The sequence below is a fragment of the Conger conger genome, chromosome 4 (assembly GCF_963514075.1).
Source record: "Conger conger chromosome 4, fConCon1.1, whole genome shotgun sequence".
Taxonomy (NCBI): domain Eukaryota; kingdom Metazoa; phylum Chordata; class Actinopteri; order Anguilliformes; family Congridae; genus Conger; species Conger conger.
In genome coordinates this window covers 60,779,435-60,798,760 of record NC_083763.1, presented here as the reverse complement: position 1 = coordinate 60,798,760, position 19,326 = coordinate 60,779,435, and the positions used below count along the sequence as shown (strand labels likewise).

The window sequence follows — 19,326 nt, the reverse complement described above, 5'->3', positions numbered from 1 at the left end:
ATTATAGCTCTGATGGCTAGCTGTTTTGTATATTTTGAATGGCTAAACATGACATGGTTGCATTTGCAGGATTTTGAGGTATGGGATGATGTGGGATTGAACATTCCGAAACCACCTGACCTCCTACATCTGTATCGGAGCTGTGGCACCAGCCTCCCCTCACCCAAGGAAACCGCAGACATTGCCATTGGGGTGGAGGTTGAGGAACTGATTGGGAACTCTATTACCCAGGGGGCCTTGCAGAACACTGAGCGTGTGCAGGTATTACTTCCGAGACAACATGTCTGCATGTACATTGGTCACATACTGTACCATTATGCAGAACTGAGTCCTTTTTGGAGTATATATCCTCATTAATATAGCAGGTATTTAAGCTGTTATAACAAAATTCTAATTCTACTAATGCCTTACAGCTTATATTATATTATGCTGCTATGGCATTTTGCAGACACTCTTAACCACAGCTACACAGTTTTGCAAATTAAACAATGTTTATTTGTTTCCCTAGTCCTCTTGACACATTTGCCTCGGCATTCATTTGTGTAGATGGTTGTTTGATTTAGTACTGTGACCAATTCTTCCAGAGTTATTTTGACATTGTGCCAAAGTTCTTTCAATGTTCTTTCACTATCAGTCTAAAGTGGTCCAGGAGCTGGAAGAACAGATAAGCCATCTGAACAGTGAGAAGCAGAGTCTGGCTGAATGGATCAAGAGGCTGGAGAGGTATGCTGGTTAGAGAGAGGGACAGGGAGGTGTACAGGCACTCAGAATGCTCTTTCCATGGGCAATCTGGAGAAGCTGCCCACAGAAGGCATGTCTGAGCTGAAAACTGTCCTTAATCAGACCCTGGAAGCCACATTATTATACCAAAAACACAGTGTACACATAATATGGCAGCCTGTTTGGTGAGGTAGGCAGTGTGGAATAATCGTCAACAGATAGCAGTGCCTAAGAAGCCCTCTGTTTTCCAGCGACATCCTGGCCCTGAAGAAGAACATAGCCATCCCTCCGGGCTTTCCAGCTGGGTCGTGTAATCTCAAAGCAGATCAAGTGCCTGCCAGCCCTCTGGATAACGGACAGTACCTGGACATCAGGGGGACCACAGGGTGCCATGACGTCACAGACGCCCCAACGTTAAACTCTAACACAGACACTGCCCGGTCCACGGCCCCGCCCAACACTCCGCCCACACACCCCCACACTAAGTTAAAAGGGCCAGTACAGTTTGACCAGCCAAACAGGTGAGACTCCCACTGGACACCCACAGGGTGTGGCTTTTGGAGAGCGGTTCTGGTGCTTCCAGAATTGCCTTCGATTCTGACCAAACTAAAAATCTGAGTTGAAACTCGCTTTGTCTTTGCGTGAACATGCATGTGGGTTCGTGCATGCAAGTTAGTTCTTGTCAGTTCCCCTCCATTCCCCTCCATTGGCTGGAGTGACAGGTTCTGCCATACCATTCTGAGAGATTATACAGCTGGGAGCCATACTGACATTCTTACGTTCAGAGTTCTCGTGTGAAAACGTCCATGTTTGCTGCTTACAGAGAGACTATACAGGGCCACAGGGTCTGCCATTTCCTTTGTCTCAGATTTTTATTCAGTCAGCCATTTTATGATTGTAGAATTGTACTGTACAATTGTAACAATTGTAGTATATCATTGTTCTGCCGCACACTATTTCCAAATAGAAATACCAATGTGTTACAGATCTACCAATAGAGGGAGCTGCAGGTCTAGGAAAATAGAAAACTGCAGCTATGGTAGTTTTGTTAGTAAGAATCAGTTCCTTTGGCCTGTTGTATGAATGTGTTGCTGAATGTAACTTTAAATACCTTGTTTGGCTGGCTGGTTAAGAGCTGATGTGTAGATGGCAAGGCTTCATGGCTGATATACTTTCAGTGTGCTTTTCCTTTCTCTAAACGACCAGGATTGCATATTGAGATATTAAACTGTAATATTTCCTTTTATTTTCAGAAAACTGTCTCCTGCATTTCACCAAGCACTTTTATCTTTCTGCCGAATGTCTGCTGACAGCCGCCTTGGCTTCGAGGTGAGACTGGTCAGATGTGTTCAAACCCAGCTTGAGCTGACTGCTTTGGCAAGAAGTATTTTCACTGTGCCACTGCTGGTATTGCCTAACTAAAACGGCAAAGGCAAATGCATCCTCAACATCGTGAACAAAGATAGAATGAATAACACTGATAAGCTCAAATTCTATCTTTAATATTTCAAAGTGTGTGTTTGACATAAACCGTGTCTGAGCTGCTGTGTTGTTTATTTACACTATTCTCAGTTCTGAAATTGCCCGTCCAATTTCCAGCATCTCCATCAAGCAATTTATCACAGAGATCAGTTTGCCAACTCTGTTATTTATTTATTTATGTACATATTTATTTCCATAAAGAATGTATGGATGTAGGAAGGCTGTTACTATGGCAACTGCACATATGGCCTTTACTGTGGAAATTTGCACAGACCTGTCTATGCTCGTAGAGTATACAAACACCCACACTCAGGGTGATGTAATATTTCCTGCTCGTAGTGAATGGTCAAAGCTAAAAAGTGCATAGTCACTGAGATGTTACCTTAAGGTGCTCAGTTTGTCTTTACTACTAGTTTTATTTATTTATTTTATTTGATTTATTCATTTACTATTTATTTTTGCATTTTCCCGTTCATCTTGTCAGCTTAAACATAAGCCGGACTGTAAATGGCCAGTAATAGTCTGTTCCCATTAAAGTGATCAGTCTGGAATAAGGTATCAATGAGGCAGGACTCGACCTGTGAGCAAGCTGTTTAGCCAGCGGCGCTAAACTGTCGCCGCGACCTCTGGCCATGACCCCCAGCTGGAAGCAGCGACCCTGCGGTGACCCCACTCCTCATCTCTCCGCAGGTGTCCCGAATCGCGGACAGCGCCGAGAGCGTCATGCTGATGCTGGGCCGCTGCCTCCCCCACATAGTGCCCAACGTGCTGCTGGCCAAACGAGAGGTGTGTACTCCGCCCCGCCCGCTGGGCCCCGCTGCCTGCCACGGCGCTGCCCGTGCTGTGCACTTCATATCTCCCGTTTAAAGTCTGCATGATTTCACTGTTTTCACCTGTGCTCATTTCTGCCCTTTGTGTCTTTACTTTGAATCATTTTCTTACTTTCTGCGCATGCCTCTCTGCTCCTAGAGAATGGGTGTGCACCTGTGCCAGGTGAGTGGAACAGTTCTGCATGCTGTCACCCTTTCCGTTTCATCCCTGTTGGCTTTCAGCCAGCGACTGTAGCTGCTTCACTCATTTAATTTTTACCGCTTCATTGATTACTGATTGGCTAAAATGGTCCCTACTAGTTATTTTATAACTAGGTGGCTAAGATGGTCCAACCTAGATCTCTTATTACTCATTGGCTAAGATGGTCCCGGTTTCCTCTTTTATGGCGTATTGGCTATGACCATCATGACTAGCGTTTTTAATTACTAACTGTACGTGGCAGCCCCAATGAGTCTTATTCACAAATGTGTTCTCTTGTGCAAAAGATTAAAGATTTTTTTCCATGCAAATAAATATTTTCTAAGAAAGGAAAAAAACATTTACTGCAATTGGAATCAAAGTTGGACAAGTCATAATAAAGTAATGTTTAGACACTAGCAGAAACTAATAGTAAAAAGTAACATACTAATGTATTGAACTGTTCGTTATGTCTAGCCGTCTGTTCCCTGTATTTGATTGTGGTCTTGTTTTAAGGAGTTGATCTGAGCCAAATGCACTGCTTTGTATTTCAAAATATCTATAATAAGTCCATACAATGTTAATTGATTAATAGGTGTTTTAGCGAAGATGAAAACTTCATTGTGCAGAATGTCAATCATGCAGAATGATTTCATGCTGGTGATCAGTAACTGATTTGCATTAAAGAGACAGGTTTGAAGCATACATTATAGTATACTGTTGCTAAGTTTGTTTACCTGCCACTTTCTTCATTATACAGTTGTTCTGAATTGTAAGTTACATTATGGGTACTGTGCTGAAACCTAGGGTTCAACCAAGGTTCATGTAGGATCGAGAGGCTGCAGGGTGGTTCATGCTTTTGTAGTGCATGGGCTGGTGCACTTGCCTAGGGATGGGAGGCCAGAATGATAGCTTCTCTTCACTGATCGAACAGGCACCTGCGAATTTGCTTGTTGACGTGCATTATGCAACCAATACAGAACATTTTGGAGGCCTAAAATATTGGGGGTTTTTAATAGAAAATGTAACTACTATATACTGTACTGTAGTTCTTCACTTGTACTAGAAGGTAACATATATGTATATGCAATAATATCTTGATCATACATTATTTTTAAAAATGTCTTCCCAATTTTGAATTCCCAATAGTGCTCATCACGACCTCCAATGCAGGAAGTGCAGAGGCATGTGCTCTCCTGATCTATCTAATAATAATGTATGATCAACATATTATTGCATATACATATATGTTAACGTCCAGTACAAGTGGAGTACTACAGTACAGTATATAATATTTACATATTATATTAAAAGAAAACCAATATTGTAGGCCTCCAAAATGTTTTGCAGATTTTATTGCTGGATTATCTGCCTGTCAAATACATTTAGCAGTAATGTCTTCCTGTGTGACACGCAATCTCTTTTATCCAAGTGGTGGTTTTTTTTAGAACAGTGTAATATTAGAACTTCATCTTCTGCAGCACCAGTACAATGAAAACATTCGCCCAACAGCTTGTCACACCGTATATGGCTGGACTTAATGGTCGTTTTTTTCTTTTTTCTTTCTTTTTTCTTCCTGATAGTGGAAATGAGCTTTCAATGGGAAAACCAAACAGAGAAATGAAAACAAATACTCCTGCCCAACACCTGCTCGGAACTCTGTCCCTGGGGCAAATGATGCATTGAAGGAGCGCCTTTGTTTAAAGTCAGGGGGCGGGGGAAGACTGCCTCCAGCGGCTCAGCAAATTTGCATAGCTCAGTTTTATTGCTTAAGAGTGGCAGTTTAGAAGGGTTTGGAAAATCTCCAGAAGCTCGTAAAAATAAACTCTTTGGTTGTTAGAAGCTTCCTCATTCCCAATTATCAAGCAGCATAAGCTTTTTCTACGACCTTATTTCTGTTATTATCAGTAGCCCGCCTGCTTTTGGGAATTACAGCCTGCAATAAAGTTATTTTTTCAAGGGTTAATTTGTAAATTAAGCCATTGTTGTTGGCTCTGAATGGATGCGATCTCCACACTACGGGGCAGCCTGTCAGTTGATCTTTGTCATTAGATCAGCACTGCGAGATAGGACTCGTGTGATGGGCAAAAAGTAATCATTCCGTTTTCCTCCATATGCGTTTTGAATTCTCAAGTCAATGATGCTTTGAAGTGAAAGTGTTGAAAGTATTTCATTCAAGCATGAAATTAGGAAAATTGACCAAAATGGCTTTCGGTATTGGTTAGCCATGTAAAATGGAATTTTAAGTTGCATCAACTCGCTCCTGTAGCGACAGGATGAACGGGTATAAATAGATAAGCACTCATCAAGTAACAATGTTTTGAGTTCAGGACTTCAAGAACTACCGTTGCAAAATTCTTGAATAGATAATTGAACGGAATAGCATGCATTTGTTGATGGTAGCCCTCAATGACAAATGGTTGCAGAAAACGGAAAAACAACATGGGTCGTTAAAATGTATCAAATGTCTTTTTGATCGTTTTGAAAAGACGCATCACTTTTCTCGTTTTGACAAGCTAAACTGATTGGGAGAATTAGCCCTGGCTGCTGGTAGATCGTGTTGTTTTCATTGAAACCAGTCACTGACTCCAAACAAAATACGCCGGCCATGGCTTTTGCGAAAACAAATTTCCACTCTCATGTGCCATTACAATGTACTCTCTGTGCTTCCTTTCGGCGCTCGTGCATTTCAGGCATATTAAAGACATCAACGCCACTTCCCTATATTCTGCGTTTGTCCTGAGTAGCCTTTATCTCCTGAACCTGGCACAGTTTGAATAATAGTCTTTAAAGAAATCGGCAGGTGACTGTATTAGTAATGCACCAACGGTTACGCCAAAACCAACAGAAATTAGTTTATATTCCCCGCCCCTCTCAATTTTAGCAGTAATTTATTTGAGATTAGTTAGTCACCGGGCATGTTGTGCACCCCTTCATCAAAACGTAGTCGTGCAAACAGTAGAAGAAAGGGCAGTATTCCAGCAGTTTCCTGTTAAATCTGAATCAGTACATACCAGTGTCTAGCCAATTTCCACCGGTGCCCATTTGAGAAGTGTGGTTTCAATCTGGGACTCGTGAACTGACAACAAAGGACCACAGATACAGGAAGGCTGCGTATGGGCCACCGTTACTGGCAATACGATTAGAAAAACTGCTAGAGTGAGAACGCCGAAATATTTCTGATGTTTGATTTCAGTTAAACAAAATATTTTTTTAAAAGTTCAACTCATCGACTTAGGATGTTGCATACCATATTTTGAATATCTCCACGGTATAGCTATTTCAATAAACTATCGTTTTATTGTTTACATTCGTGCGTTTATTTTCTATACCGTGTAGGCTACCGTGTGTTTTGTATACTAGTGTGTAGTGTGTGATGACAGCGATATTTAGAGACTGAACAAGAGGGCTTTTTTTCCATGTGAGGTGTGCTGTACCTTACCGAAACCGATATTATCAGCACCCCTCTGGCATGCGGCTGATATGAACAAGAGAATGGAAGATAATGGCATGATAACGAATGATAACAAATAGCAATGTCTCGCATGTGATAAGGTAGGTTAAACATAAGTTGTTGTGCCCCTAAGAACCGGCACAGCTGCGCTCCGCAGTTCGGCTGGGCCACTCTTCTTCAGCAGAGGAAGTGAGGGAGTCCTGTATGTCCGTTAATTTTCCAAAACCTATAAGTAGGTAAGCGTGCAGGTGTTGGCCACAGGTGTTGGCCTCAGGTGTGGAAGCTGCATGCATTGGCCACTCAAAACAAGTCATTGCTCCACGCTCATGCAAAGTGACTGATATCCCCTGAAATATTAACCAGCGTGACCACCCTGCCAAACACGTTCTCCCATACGTGCTGTTTGTGATTTTTGTGCTGTGCTGAAGTTACACGTGTTTTGAGAAGTGTACCCTTTCTTTTACTGAAGCTGACGTGACCTGTGGTTTAACAGACCCCTGTCTGCAGCCGCTATAATGAGTTTAGTTAGTTGGCGAGCTATAGCCTCCTGGCAAACGCTAATTCGTCAAGCCTACGTTGTATGGTCAGATGAGATACTGGTACAAGCCCTTTATGCAAGTCCATCGCAAATTATAACAGTAGCCTCTGGTTCTAGCCCACACACCAGTTGCAAGGGGTATGTAGGTTTGTGGTGCTAAAAACAAATGGGCTTCACAAATAAAAGACAGAAACAAAAATTTGCTGCACTGAAGTACAGACACAACTTACAAAGACAAAAATATGTTGCCAAAAGTTGAACAGCATACAAAAATGTCTTTTTTGCACATTGATACCGCTGTGACAAAAACTTCCTCTTGAAGTATAGAAAGAAAACATCACATTTAGTGCAACACACAACTATAGGATATCAAAACAAGCTGCTCTGAGGTGCAAATAAGTGTTTTTGTATGACTGCAAATTTTGTTTTGTTTCTGCTTTTTCTGTATATATTTTCAGGTTTCTTTCTGAACCAGAGTAGCACTTGCTTGTGCATTTACAATGACATGGTGGTAACAGAAGGTTATAACACATTCCTGTATTTGATTACAAGGTGTGCTTCTTGTGCCATAACTCTGTGGCTCATTTTATTGTGGAATTGTGGCGGATAAATCTCAGAGTCTGAGTCTCAGACTGTTTGTTTATTTAGGTTATTACTTGTTTATTAAATGATTGACTAGCAGTCTCCCATGTCATGACTTGACAGTCGCAATTCAATCCAGGAAAGGTGTGTCGTAAACTTTATGAAAACGTATATCAGCCTTGTCACTCAGCTATAGAGTAATTCTGTTATGTTACTGGAATACTCTCCCGAATGAAATCGGGCCTTGCATATTCTCATGTGCCAGGTGCATTAGTTGATTTAAATGAAGTGAGAACAATACAAACAGTCTGTCTGCTTCCCCCATGCCACCATGGGTGTGGCATCATGGGATGCGTAATGTATTCAACTATGGCTGAAGCCGAAGAGTTTGTAAAAGCAGGCAATTTGTAAAGTGTACTTAGAGTGGGCGTAAGCCATAGCTACATGAGTCATGCTCACTCGATATTGGATCATTTTGGTGTTGGAGAGATGTTGTGTTGGGCTCTAAGTGTCGTGATAATGAAGAGAAGGGGAGTATATATATATATAATTTTTTATTATTATATATATTTATTTATTAAATTTAAATTAAAAAAAAATTTTCTCTCCCTATACACTAGTCAGGTTAAATGCAGTCAAATATATTGTGTTCGCCCCTGAAGCTCTGTGCTCGCTTGCAGACCTGATGTACCTTCAGTGTACCTCCTTATTTCCTCCCTCCTCCTTGTCCACTGACCCCTATGTCCTCCCACGACTTCAACAGGAGCTGATCCCCCTCATTCTCTGCACCGCCTGCCTTCACCCAGAACCCAAGGAGAGGGACCAGCTGCTCCACATCCTCTTCAACCTCATCAAGAGGCCTGACGACGAGCAGAGGTGGGCGGGTGTGGCACTCCGGGTCTCCTTCCTACAGCTGTATGCTGCGCGGTTATGGCAGCTGCTCCGCGGTCAATAACTGGGCAGTTTGTGAATGCTCTTTCTAGTTTAGTGTCTTTTTCACAGCGTGAGAAATTTCCTTGGTCTCAAAAGCTCACAGTAGTGTTGTTGTGTCCCTAGACAGATGATCTTGACGGGTTGCGTGGCCTTTGCACGACACGTTGGCCCCACGCGCGTGGAAGCGGAGCTCCTGCCACAATGCTGGGAACAGGTTAGACAGTCCTCCCCTGTGTGTCTCACTTTCTATTAGATTCTGAACAGTTTATGCACCCTACCCATGAGCACACTCACTGTCTGTAAGTAGTATATCTTGTTTTTGACCTCCATCTTATTGGCCGTTTGTATGACTTGTTTACGACATGTAAGTAGCATAATTTTATCTTCCACCAGCTCTGCTAGCCTCTCAACAGAATAAATCTGTTTAGATGTGTGCAGAAAAGGCTGTCATGGGATTTTGAAATCGAAGCAAACAACCCCCCCAAAAAATTCCCATGCAGTATCCACAGAGAAGGCGGTAGTCTCACAAGTTCAAGCTGACCGTAAACACAAGCAGAAAGGAATGTAGACCTGTGGTTTCTGTGACGACAAAGAACCTCATGTTGTGTCTCTTTTTCTCTGTCCCCTTCAGATCAACCACAAGTACCCTGAGAGACGGCTGCTTGTGGCAGAGTCATGTGGAGCTCTGGCCCCCTACCTGCCTGTAAGAACCACGTTCACGAAGACGGTCTGACCACACCGCAGCCAATGGGATCATGGGAGTCAAGCAAGCAGAACCTGCTTCTGGCTTCTGTTTAGTACAGGGATTTATGCACACTTTCTGAAAGTGACTTTATTTCATAACTGAGTAAAGAGTTACACATGCATTATTTCTTTTTAATGCTCATATACACAGCATCCATTTCAGCCGTTGTATGTTGAGTACGGGTGTCTTAAATATCACATTCGTGCAGTACCTTGTATTTGAACCTCCAGCCATCTGGTTATGAATCCAGGTGTGGAATGCCTCTGGCACACTGCCGCTCTTATACTGATTTGAGGTCAATTTCAAAGCACGAAGGGTCAGGCCAACAAAAACAACAGAATTTCCAATTAGCTTGGACATTTGGGTCATGTCCTAACAATAGGACACTCAGTACTGTTCCTTCCTTTTGTGCCATTGCAGAAGGAGATCCGCAGTTCACTGGTGCTCTCCATGCTACAGCAGATGTTAGCAGAGGACAAAGCCGACATGGTGCGGGAGGCTGTGGTCAAGAGCCTGGGCATCATCATGGGCTACATCGATGACCCAGATAAGTACACACAGGTGGGTGTCCGCTCTGCGCCGTGGGGCCCATTGTCTGAGAAGAGTTCTGCCCCCAAAAGCTGCTTGTGCAATGACATGCACATGTACAGCGCATGTAGGGTTTGTAGTTGTTCAGTGATGTGTGCCCTACAGAACTGTCAAAGTATGACCTGGCTTTCAAATGAGCTCCATAGCAGTCAATCATAGGCCTTCAATTTGGAAAAAAAGGTCTGGGCAGTCTCAGAATTCACTTTCTCTTTTGCAAAGATCTCTATCTCAATTCCTGGTGGGCCACAGTATCTGTTGGTTTCTTGTGTGTTCCTGCACTTTCACGCTAAGTCGCAGATTGGCTAAGGAGTCCTTATATCTTGTTGCCAAGTCCTGAATTGTCTGCTGACTGAAAAGAAACCACAGAAATCTACAGATGCTGTGGCCCTCCAGGACTGCAGTGTGAGGTCAAAGAAGACCTTACTCAAACGAAAATGTTTGCTTAGTGAAGGTTTATTGACCTTGCTACCGGGAAAATGTCTACACAAGTGTTTTTGGCAGTCTCCGTTTATTGTTACACCATCATTGTAGTATTGTATGTCTGTAGATTAAACAATTTATAGACCCACTTCTAGAAGACTGAAAAGCATTTTCTACTTTTCATCTTGAAAAGTAGTTTCTGTGGCTTTCAAGAGGTGCATTGAGGAGTCCAATGAGTGGAACAGATTTGAGTGGTTTTGGGAATGCTGGTGATTCTTCTGCTTGTAATCCATGGCAGATTGGAATAAACTGTCTGTCGCCACAGTAACCACCACTGGCTCCACTGTTCTGCTTCTCTGTAGCCACTCTGAATCTGTTGTACTGTAGGGTTCAGAAGTAAAAAAAAAAACAAAAACAGAAAAGAAATAAAGCTCCAAAGCACACATCAGCCATCACTCTCTGAAGCTGATTGCACACAACTGTTTGTCTGCGGTATCCGTGTAATCAAATGTTACCATCTCAGGGCTCTACTGGGCTCCCATTTTAAAAACAATTTCCCCTAAAAATTGGTGTATGCTAACTGTAAAAATAATTTCAGAGCACATCTACTCATTTGGATGCATTAGTGTGCTCTGAAATTTTTCGACTTAGGACACATGTGATCCTTGGAAAAAATTTTTGTGTATAGCTGGGAGTAGCTAGGAGTTCTGTTTTAAAAAGCGCACAAACTAGGCCAGTGCTAGCCTGTGTCGGGGATATCTGGTCAGTGTGGCTTGTGGTGTGAGAATTTCTGTCACAGTTCAATTTTTATTGGAAGAGTAGGTAACGAGTCTGCTTTGTTTAGGATTACTTCCAAATAGGGATAGTGCCTCCCTTGGGCCATTCATTCTCTCTAGTGTCTCTGTTACCTGCTCATACAAGCACATTTTTGTGTCTGTCTGTCTGTCTTTTCAGGGTTTCGAGCTGATGCTGCTCTCTTTAGGGGACCCCTCGGAGCGAGTGATCTGTGCCATCCACCAGGTCTTCATCCCGGCCTTCGCCGCCTGGAGCACGGAGCTGGGCAACCTGCAGTCCCAGCTCATCCCCAACCTGCTGTCACGCATCGAGAAGCTGCTCAAGGTGGGCCCACTCACAGGCCTCTTCAGTGCTTCACCACCCTGCTCTGACTGTTCACAACCTCCATTCTCTACTCCACCCTGCTATCACTGTTCATCAACCTCCATTCTCTACACCTCCCTGCTATCACTGTTCACAACCTCCATTCTCTACACCACCCTGCTCTCACTGTTCACAACCTCCATTCTGTACTCCACCCTGCTATCACTGTTCATCAACCTCCATTCTCTACACCTCCCTGCTATCACTGTTCACAACCTCCATTCTCTACACCACCCTGCTCTCACTGTTCATCAACCTCCATTCTCTACACCCCCCTGCTGTCACTGTTCACAACCTCCATTCTCTACACCTCCCTGCTATCACTGTTCACAACCTCCATTCTCTACACCGCCCTGCTCTCACTGTTCACAACCTCCATACGCTACACCACCCTGCTGTCACTGTTCACAACCTCCATTCTCTACACCACCCTGCTCTCACTGTTCATCAACCTCCGTTCTCTACACCGCCCTGCCTTCGCCATCGTCAAGCTCCATTTCGATGTTCTTGTCATCCACTTATGTGTATGTGCGTGTGTGTGTGTGTGTGTGTGTGTGCTTCACAATGTGTGCTCGTCTCCAAAGTAGCATTACTCTCAAGAATATGAGTGTGTGGTTTTAACCTTGTGTATATGATTGTGTAGGAGTATACCACATTGGGTGTGCGTGCGCGCGTGTGTGTGTGTGTGCGCGTGCGCCCTGTGACCTGCGTCTGCACACACACTGTAACCTTGTGTGCTCTGATGTGCAGGACGGCGAGCGCGGGCTGGATGAACACAAGCTCCACATGTTCCTGTCTGCTCTGCAGTCCCTCATACCCCCCCTGTTCGCCGTGGTGCTGCAGAACGCCCCCTTCACGGGCCGGGCCAGGTTTCAGGGCGAAGCGCCGCCCATCGAGGGTGAGAGCTCGCCACAACCGGCTCCCTGTGGCCAATCAACACAGAGATGTGATATTTCTGATAAAAAACCCCAAAGTCATACCATTGTTTCAGCAGAATGCCGTTTGCTTCCACGTTTACAGTTGGCTGCTGTACCTGGGAGGCCTGTAATTTTGTCTGTTGGTTTATGGGTGGATTTGAAAGTGATTCTTTTTTGTGCTGTGGTAACTGCTGGGATAGTATCTACCACTTTAGATGGTATTTCTGGAGGAGCGCCTGGTCTTTACTGGGCCCCCTCATTTGCTGGGGCTCTGTGGGCTGTTAAACCCCAGCGTGACCCCTGCTGTCTTGGTGATGCTCCAGTGACCAGGTTCCCCCGGCCAGCGTCCCCCCTGCAGGACATGGCCACCGTCATCGGGAGCCGGGAACAGCTGGTGGGGCTGCTGCTGCTGTATGACCACCAGCTGGAGCACGAGGGGACCACCGGCTGGGACAGCCTGCTCTGGGTGGTCAACCAGCTGTGAGTGTATCCACACTGGCCACTGCGGCCTCCATAGGCAGGGACGCTCCCACATTCACTCGCATAATCTGTGTCGGTTCAGACACGCACACATATTTATGCACACACACACGTGCACATGCAAATGTGCGCACGCATTCAAAGCCCCCACACACACATACACAGATGTACAAACCAAAAGTACAATGTTCAAACCCCCCCCATCCCCTCATTCACATGCACATGCACACACACACATACGCACACAGATACACACGCACATACACACTCATATACACACATACACACACACACATATACACACATATACACACATATACACACATACACACACATACACGCCCCATGCACACAGGCACACTTGCACATACCGTACATGTATATTCGTATGTAAATGCATGCACAGAATACACTGTATCCATAATCTCGTCACCATTTCTGCATTCATTCCCAATACCACATTCTCTCTTCAGGCTACCCCAGCTCATAGAAATCGTGGGCCGGATAAACGTGACCTCATCAACCTGCGTCCATGAGTTCTCCCGCTTCTTCTGGAGGTTATGTCGAACGTTCGGGAAGATTTTCACAAACACCAAGGTGGGAGGTTGAAAGATTAGTTCATTCTTTAGCTCATTAATAATTTTGTGTACACCGTAAAACCAAGGCAAGCACTTTGCTTCAAAGAGTAATGAAGCCACATTTCATTGATGCCTCTTGTGTGTATTTTCAGGTAAAGCCACAATTTCAAGAAATTCTCAGGCTTTCAGAGGAGAATGTTGGTAAGTTTTAGATTGAATGACGCTTGTGTGAGGATGTGAAGCAATCTGCTATTTGGTGGTAATTACGGGGTATTTAAACATTGGCTAAAAGCATTAGCCAATGATGCCTCATTCCATAGTCCAGAATCTAATCCTGACAGGAAGAATGGGTTCATTTGGCAGGATGTTCCCTGCAGTGATGGGTTGGGCCAACACATACAATCGGGCAGACCATTTTGGTTAAATTTAAATAAATAAATACATAAATGCCAAGAACTCAATTTCAGAAAGTTATTTTGTTTGAATACAACCTCCATTAACAGCATATTGCATTCCAGGGTTTTTGATATTCTTTTTAAAAAATTTTTATTCTTTTTTAAATTTTATTTACACAAATGGCCTGGTAGACCAGTAACTGTGCAGCCGCTAATGTATCTTACTTTGTGCATTGTTGTGATTTTAGACACTACAGCAGGGAATGGCATTCTGACTAAGGCCACTGTACCAATCTATGCCACAGGGGTTCTCACCTGTTACAACCAGGTAAGAATCTTTTCAGATAGGCACACAAACGTTTAACTTTAGCAAAAGCAGCTTTATCTTAGCTTTCGTATTTGTGTATCTTTGTTTCTGCAGGATGAGGACCGCAAGCTTCTAGTTGGGTTCCTGGAAGATGTCATGACCACCTTGTCTCTGTCACATGCTCCCTTGGACAGTCTGAAAGCATCCTTTGTGGAACTTGGGTAAAGACCCCCAGATGGTTCCGTTCACCCAGAGACTGTTGTGATGAGAAACTATCAACTCCAATAGAGGAAGTCTTTTTTTTAAAGGTTTAACAATGTATCATTTATAGGATGTATTGTTTTAATGAACAAATACTTGTCAACATGTGGTGCAACTAGCATGTCTGTGGTGTACCTCCTATGTTGAAGCCCCACTCTAAATCTGACAATATTCTTTGGTAGCCCTCTGATGAGAGGCTTTTAAAATAATCAGAATGAACCTGAAGATAGATACTGGCATACACATAATAAAAAGTGCATCTCTCCTTTTTAGTGCAAATCCAGCATATCACGAGCTGCTTTTAACAGTGCTGTGGTACGGCGTTGTCCATACTTCTGCTCTTGTCCGATGTACCTCAGCTCGAATGTTTGAGGTAAGCTACTCCACCAAAATGTGCAATTCATGTCAAATGTTTAACACATGCCACATGGACAATTTCCATTGAGTTGTTATTCCAGAGATTTAATTGTGCTACAAAAAATAACTACGACTTTGGTATATTTATTAGGCGGAGTGCATTATAATGAGAATAATAATGCTTTTCCAGACTTGTGTTCAAGTTTGTAATGGCTGTAATCATTTTTTTATGTTATTGATCGCATTATTGTTCACAGTAAATAAATGCATTGTAAAATTTATGGAGAAAAGCTTGAACCCTGGCTTGGACTGGATTATTCTGTAATCCCTGTTGACTATTTTCTTAATCATTTAAGAAAATGGTTTCCAGATGGGACTTCAGGGAATAGTTCAATACAAGCTTTTTTAAACCTTTGTTTTGCCAGTGTGGATGTAGCAGTGACTGTTTGAAAACTGTAAGATGTTAAGTAAATAGGAGCACACCCATTTGACTTTGCACTGCAGCCACCTGCTTGCTGTTCATTCAACTGATAAAAGCACCCCCATCCCTTCCCTCCTTCCCACCCTCCACCCCCACCTCGCCCCTTCAAAAACACACTTTGTATAAGGTGAGGAGGAGTGTTTCAGAACTCATCCAGATTCCCCCACCCCCTCCATGTTGAGCAATAGTGTAGAATTATATTTGCCTGGCCTCAGTTTTTTCGTTCGCTCCTCTTTTGCTTGTGTCGGTTATGTGTCGGCTTTGTGTTTTGTTTTTCTATTTTTTTTTTTCATGGTTGTTTATTTTGTCCTTCTCTCTCTGCGGTGTGCCATGACACTGTGCTTGCTCTTTCCATGCATCCCGTGTGACATCACCCTGCTCTGACCAATCAGCTGTTGGTGAAGGGGGTGAATGAAACTCTGGTAGCTCAGAGAGTTGTTCCAGCACTTATCACTCTCTCCAGTGATCCTGAAATGTAAGTCTACTCCTGCCGCATTCATCCCGCACTCCTCGTTCAACCCCGGCTTCCCCAGAACCAAATCTCCTCCCTCAGCAAAGAGAAACCAGCTTAGGCTCTTCTTCAAATCAGTTCATTTTATGTACATTAGGTGCTTCCCTAGGCTGGATATTGACTGGGTGGGCAAAGATGGTAATCGCATCTTTGCAAAGGATTTTGAGCGAACTAACAATTTGCTGTACTAATTTATGTGCATGTGAAATCTGTAATCTAGTACTGCACAAACAACGGTGTAACCTAGTACTCTAAATTTAAAATCATCGAGCATGCAGCGCCTGCTCATTATAGAAAATGATGTCAATAATGTCTGCACAGAAACGCTGAAAACATGCACTCGTATTCAGCACAGAGGAAAATGCTTGGAATCTCAGCATAATGTCCTAGTCATTTGAATCTCTGACCGGTTACGCCTGGGTTACCTGCTGGGTTATTCTCGTGAAGCCAAGGTGAGAATGACTGTGCTTATGTGTGAGACACATCCATACTAACATTTCTCATAGTTAGGGTCTTTACTAACACGCTGGCTTGAGCCGCTGCATGACCAGGCGTTGAGTCCCGCACCCAGCATGCTCGGCTGCGACCCCGCCCTGTAGAGCCCCCCCCCCCCTCCCCCCCGCTCCCCCACCCCCCACCCCCAGGTCCTCGCCCGTGGTTGTTTACCCACCCGTCTCTCTTTTGCATTTGACCGGTTGCAGCTGATTCTTCGAGGCATGAGCGAAGCCTTAATTGACAAGCGAGTAGCCCCGGCCCTTATAACCTTGTGCAGTGGTCCCGAATTGTGAGTTAATGCAGATGTGAGATTTTAACACCAACCTCTGTCTTCAGCATTCTGTTGGTTGTATTTTTTATTATTATTATCATTTTATCTTTTTAACTGCCATCAGAATGAGTGTCTGACGCAGGGATGGGCAATTCTACAGCTGGAGGGCTGAAAGATGCGCAGGTTTTCTCCTGCCAGAGTTGTTCGTTATTTGGTTTCTGTCCCACCAGTAGACGTAGAGCAGTTACTCATTTAAACAGGGTAACCTGTAAACCTACGTGACTCTCACCCTAATGACTGATATTGCCCATCCTTGGACTAACATAAATCATCCTTCCTTACTACTTAATACATACCAAATCAGAATTTGTCATGATTTTAAGTCATATTATCTTGAAACATTAAAGTTACTGATGATGTTGAAAAAAATATAACATTCTCCTTACAGTTCAGTAAGGATATCAACGATACCAGCATTCGGAACAATTATGGAGACCGTTACGCAAAAAGAGGTATGAGTTTCACTGTAGTTTGATTTAAATTGGCTATGTTAAACAGGCGATATTTGGAAAGAACCGAAGGTTCATTTGTAATGCGAGTGCTGGCGAACGTGCTGTTTCAGCTGCTGGAGAGGGTGAAAATGCAGCTGGCCTCCTTCCTGGAAGACCCCCAGTATCAAGACCAGCACTCCTTGCACATGGAGATTATCAAGACGTTCGGAAGGGTGGGGCCCAATGCTGAGCCCAGGTTCAGGGACGAGTGTAAGTATCTACGTTGTGTACTCTACCGCAAGCAGGCACACATAAGTTAGGCTCGTGATGTCAGCTGATGTAAGTAGTGTGTGATACTGTCTATTGCAATATTATTGCAGTTGTATGATTGGTAAGAGACTGCGATTGTTATTCCCAGTTTAATGATTAAATATGCTGAATTTGGGCAGTTTGTTCTGCATTCTGATATCGGGGGGCGGCCTGTAGCATAGTGGTTAAGGTACAGGACTGGGATACGCAAGGTCTGTGGTTCTAATCCCGGTGTAACCACAATAAGATCCGCACAGCCGTTGGGCCCTTGAGCAAGGTCCTTAACCCTGCATTGCTCCAGCGGAGGATTGTCTCCTGCTTAGTCTAATCAACTGTACGTCGCTCTGGATAAGAGCGTCTGCCAATAATGCCAATAATGTAATAATGTAATATCGCTGTCAGTATGAAACATAGTACCCTGGTAATGGGGGTAATGTTTGTAATGGTATTGGAGTGGGAGTGACCGTGTTTTGGGTGATAAACAGAGTAGTGAAAGCTACAGAATGCAGAACACAGTAAAGCTGCTCCCATTACAACGTGTTGATTGTTCTTGAGGAACATCTTGTATCAGCGAAACATCCTGACCCGAGCGCTTGTGTTTCTGAAGCCATGCATGACAAACTCCTCCGGCTTTGACATTTAACTGAACCGGTGGTGTTGTTTTTCAGTCGTCCTTCCTCATTTGCACAAACTGGCCCTGGGAAACAATATGCAAATGGCGGACACCAAAAGGCTTGACATCGCCACCCAGCTCTTTGAGGCCTACAGCGCCCTGTCCTGCTGTTGTATCCTTCATACCCCGGGGGCCGGTGGCTGAGTCACACATGCAGCGTAATGTGAGAGGGTATAGCCTATTAGATACGCCTTTTCTTAATTGACAGGATGTTATCACCAGACAATTTCAGCTATTGACGTGCCAAAGCTCTTAAATGTCTGCCAAAACAGTTTACCAAATGTGAAGTGAAAATGGGTTCCCTTTGCTGGGTTTAACCAACTGCACCATGTGTACTGACATGTTATACTGTCTTTCTCACTATTCAGCTCTGTCATTGAAAGTTCACTTGGCAGCCAATTAATAAGCCATTCTGTGTCAATGATTTAATGGTTCGCAGACATGCTTATCTAAGGCAACGGCTATATTAATACATATTTATTGAAACCAGTCATATTGAATGCATTGCCTTAGGGCGCATATGGCCTGTGTTTAATGAGATTTAAAATGGTGAGCTCTCAAGCCTGAAACAAACTGCTTGAAGCATGCTTTCCGTAACCACCATGGCACTTTGCTGCCAGTGACCCTGCTCTGCTCCAGAGCTCAGCATGAACACAGTTTCCCAGAACTGCAAACCCTCATTTGCATAAGAGCTGTGTGTGCCTTCAAATCCAAGTGTCTTAACTGGATTGGAAGGTAAAGATAAACTTTTTTTTTTAATGAATTAGCAGTTTTTGGCGCATGCTTCATTTTAAGCTGTTTGAATATTCCCAGGCTAGAAAAAGAAAATAAACTTTGGGATGCTTATGTGCGCTGAAATTGCAGGGTGGAGGGTAAGCTCCAAAGCCAACCGCTGCGCGATGTTCCCTCGGTAATGACGGAGAGCTTTTCCGCCAGCAGGAAAAAAGTCATCCCCTCTGGTCGCAATTCCCAGCACACAGCCTACGTGGACGTCCACAGCGTAGCACAGCCGTGAGCTGTCTGGAGCAGCTCCACTGCAGGCGGCGTTTGGCCCGGCTGGGTGTGCCCTGCACTTGCTGAGGTTATGGGTCCTCTTCTGGGGGGCCGCGGGCTATGTCAGCCGTGGGCGCGGGTGGGCGCCGTGTGCGGAGGACGTGCGGAAGTGATATCAG

General features: G+C 44.0%; 1 protein-coding gene across 4 annotated transcripts in view; it reads left to right on the top strand.

Moving 5' to 3' along the window:
• Nucleotides 1–19,326, top strand: part of relch (RAB11 binding and LisH domain, coiled-coil and HEAT repeat containing) — a 36,357-nt gene that overhangs the window by 13,311 nt on the left and 3,720 nt on the right. For 2 of the 4 annotated variants that reach the window (XM_061237496.1, XM_061237493.1), the window contains 21 exons: nt 70–261; nt 635–723; nt 972–1,241; nt 1,974–2,049; nt 2,893–2,988; nt 8,548–8,660; nt 8,841–8,931; nt 9,349–9,420; nt 9,883–10,023; nt 11,425–11,589; nt 12,379–12,526; nt 12,869–13,025; nt 13,499–13,622; nt 13,756–13,804; nt 14,247–14,326; nt 14,420–14,526; nt 14,840–14,939; nt 15,797–15,879; nt 17,130–17,193; nt 17,304–17,442; nt 18,150–18,266. In XM_061237496.1, the coding sequence (XP_061093480.1) occupies nt 70–261; nt 635–723; nt 972–1,241; nt 1,974–2,049; nt 2,893–2,988; nt 8,548–8,660; nt 8,841–8,931; nt 9,349–9,420; nt 9,883–10,023; nt 11,425–11,589; nt 12,379–12,526; nt 12,869–13,025; nt 13,499–13,622; nt 13,756–13,804; nt 14,247–14,326; nt 14,420–14,526; nt 14,840–14,939; nt 15,797–15,879; nt 17,130–17,193; nt 17,304–17,442; nt 18,150–18,266 (2,473 nt within the window). Of the gene's footprint in view, nt 1–69; nt 262–634; nt 724–971; nt 1,242–1,973; nt 2,050–2,892; nt 2,989–8,547; nt 8,661–8,840; nt 8,932–9,348; nt 9,421–9,882; nt 10,024–11,424; nt 11,590–12,378; nt 12,527–12,868; nt 13,026–13,498; nt 13,623–13,755; nt 13,805–14,246; nt 14,327–14,419; nt 14,527–14,839; nt 14,940–15,796; nt 15,880–16,616; nt 16,700–17,129; nt 17,194–17,303; nt 17,443–18,149; nt 18,267–19,326 lie in introns of those variants that run through there. The other 2 variants (XM_061237494.1, XR_009708463.1) reach the window with 2 other exon arrangements.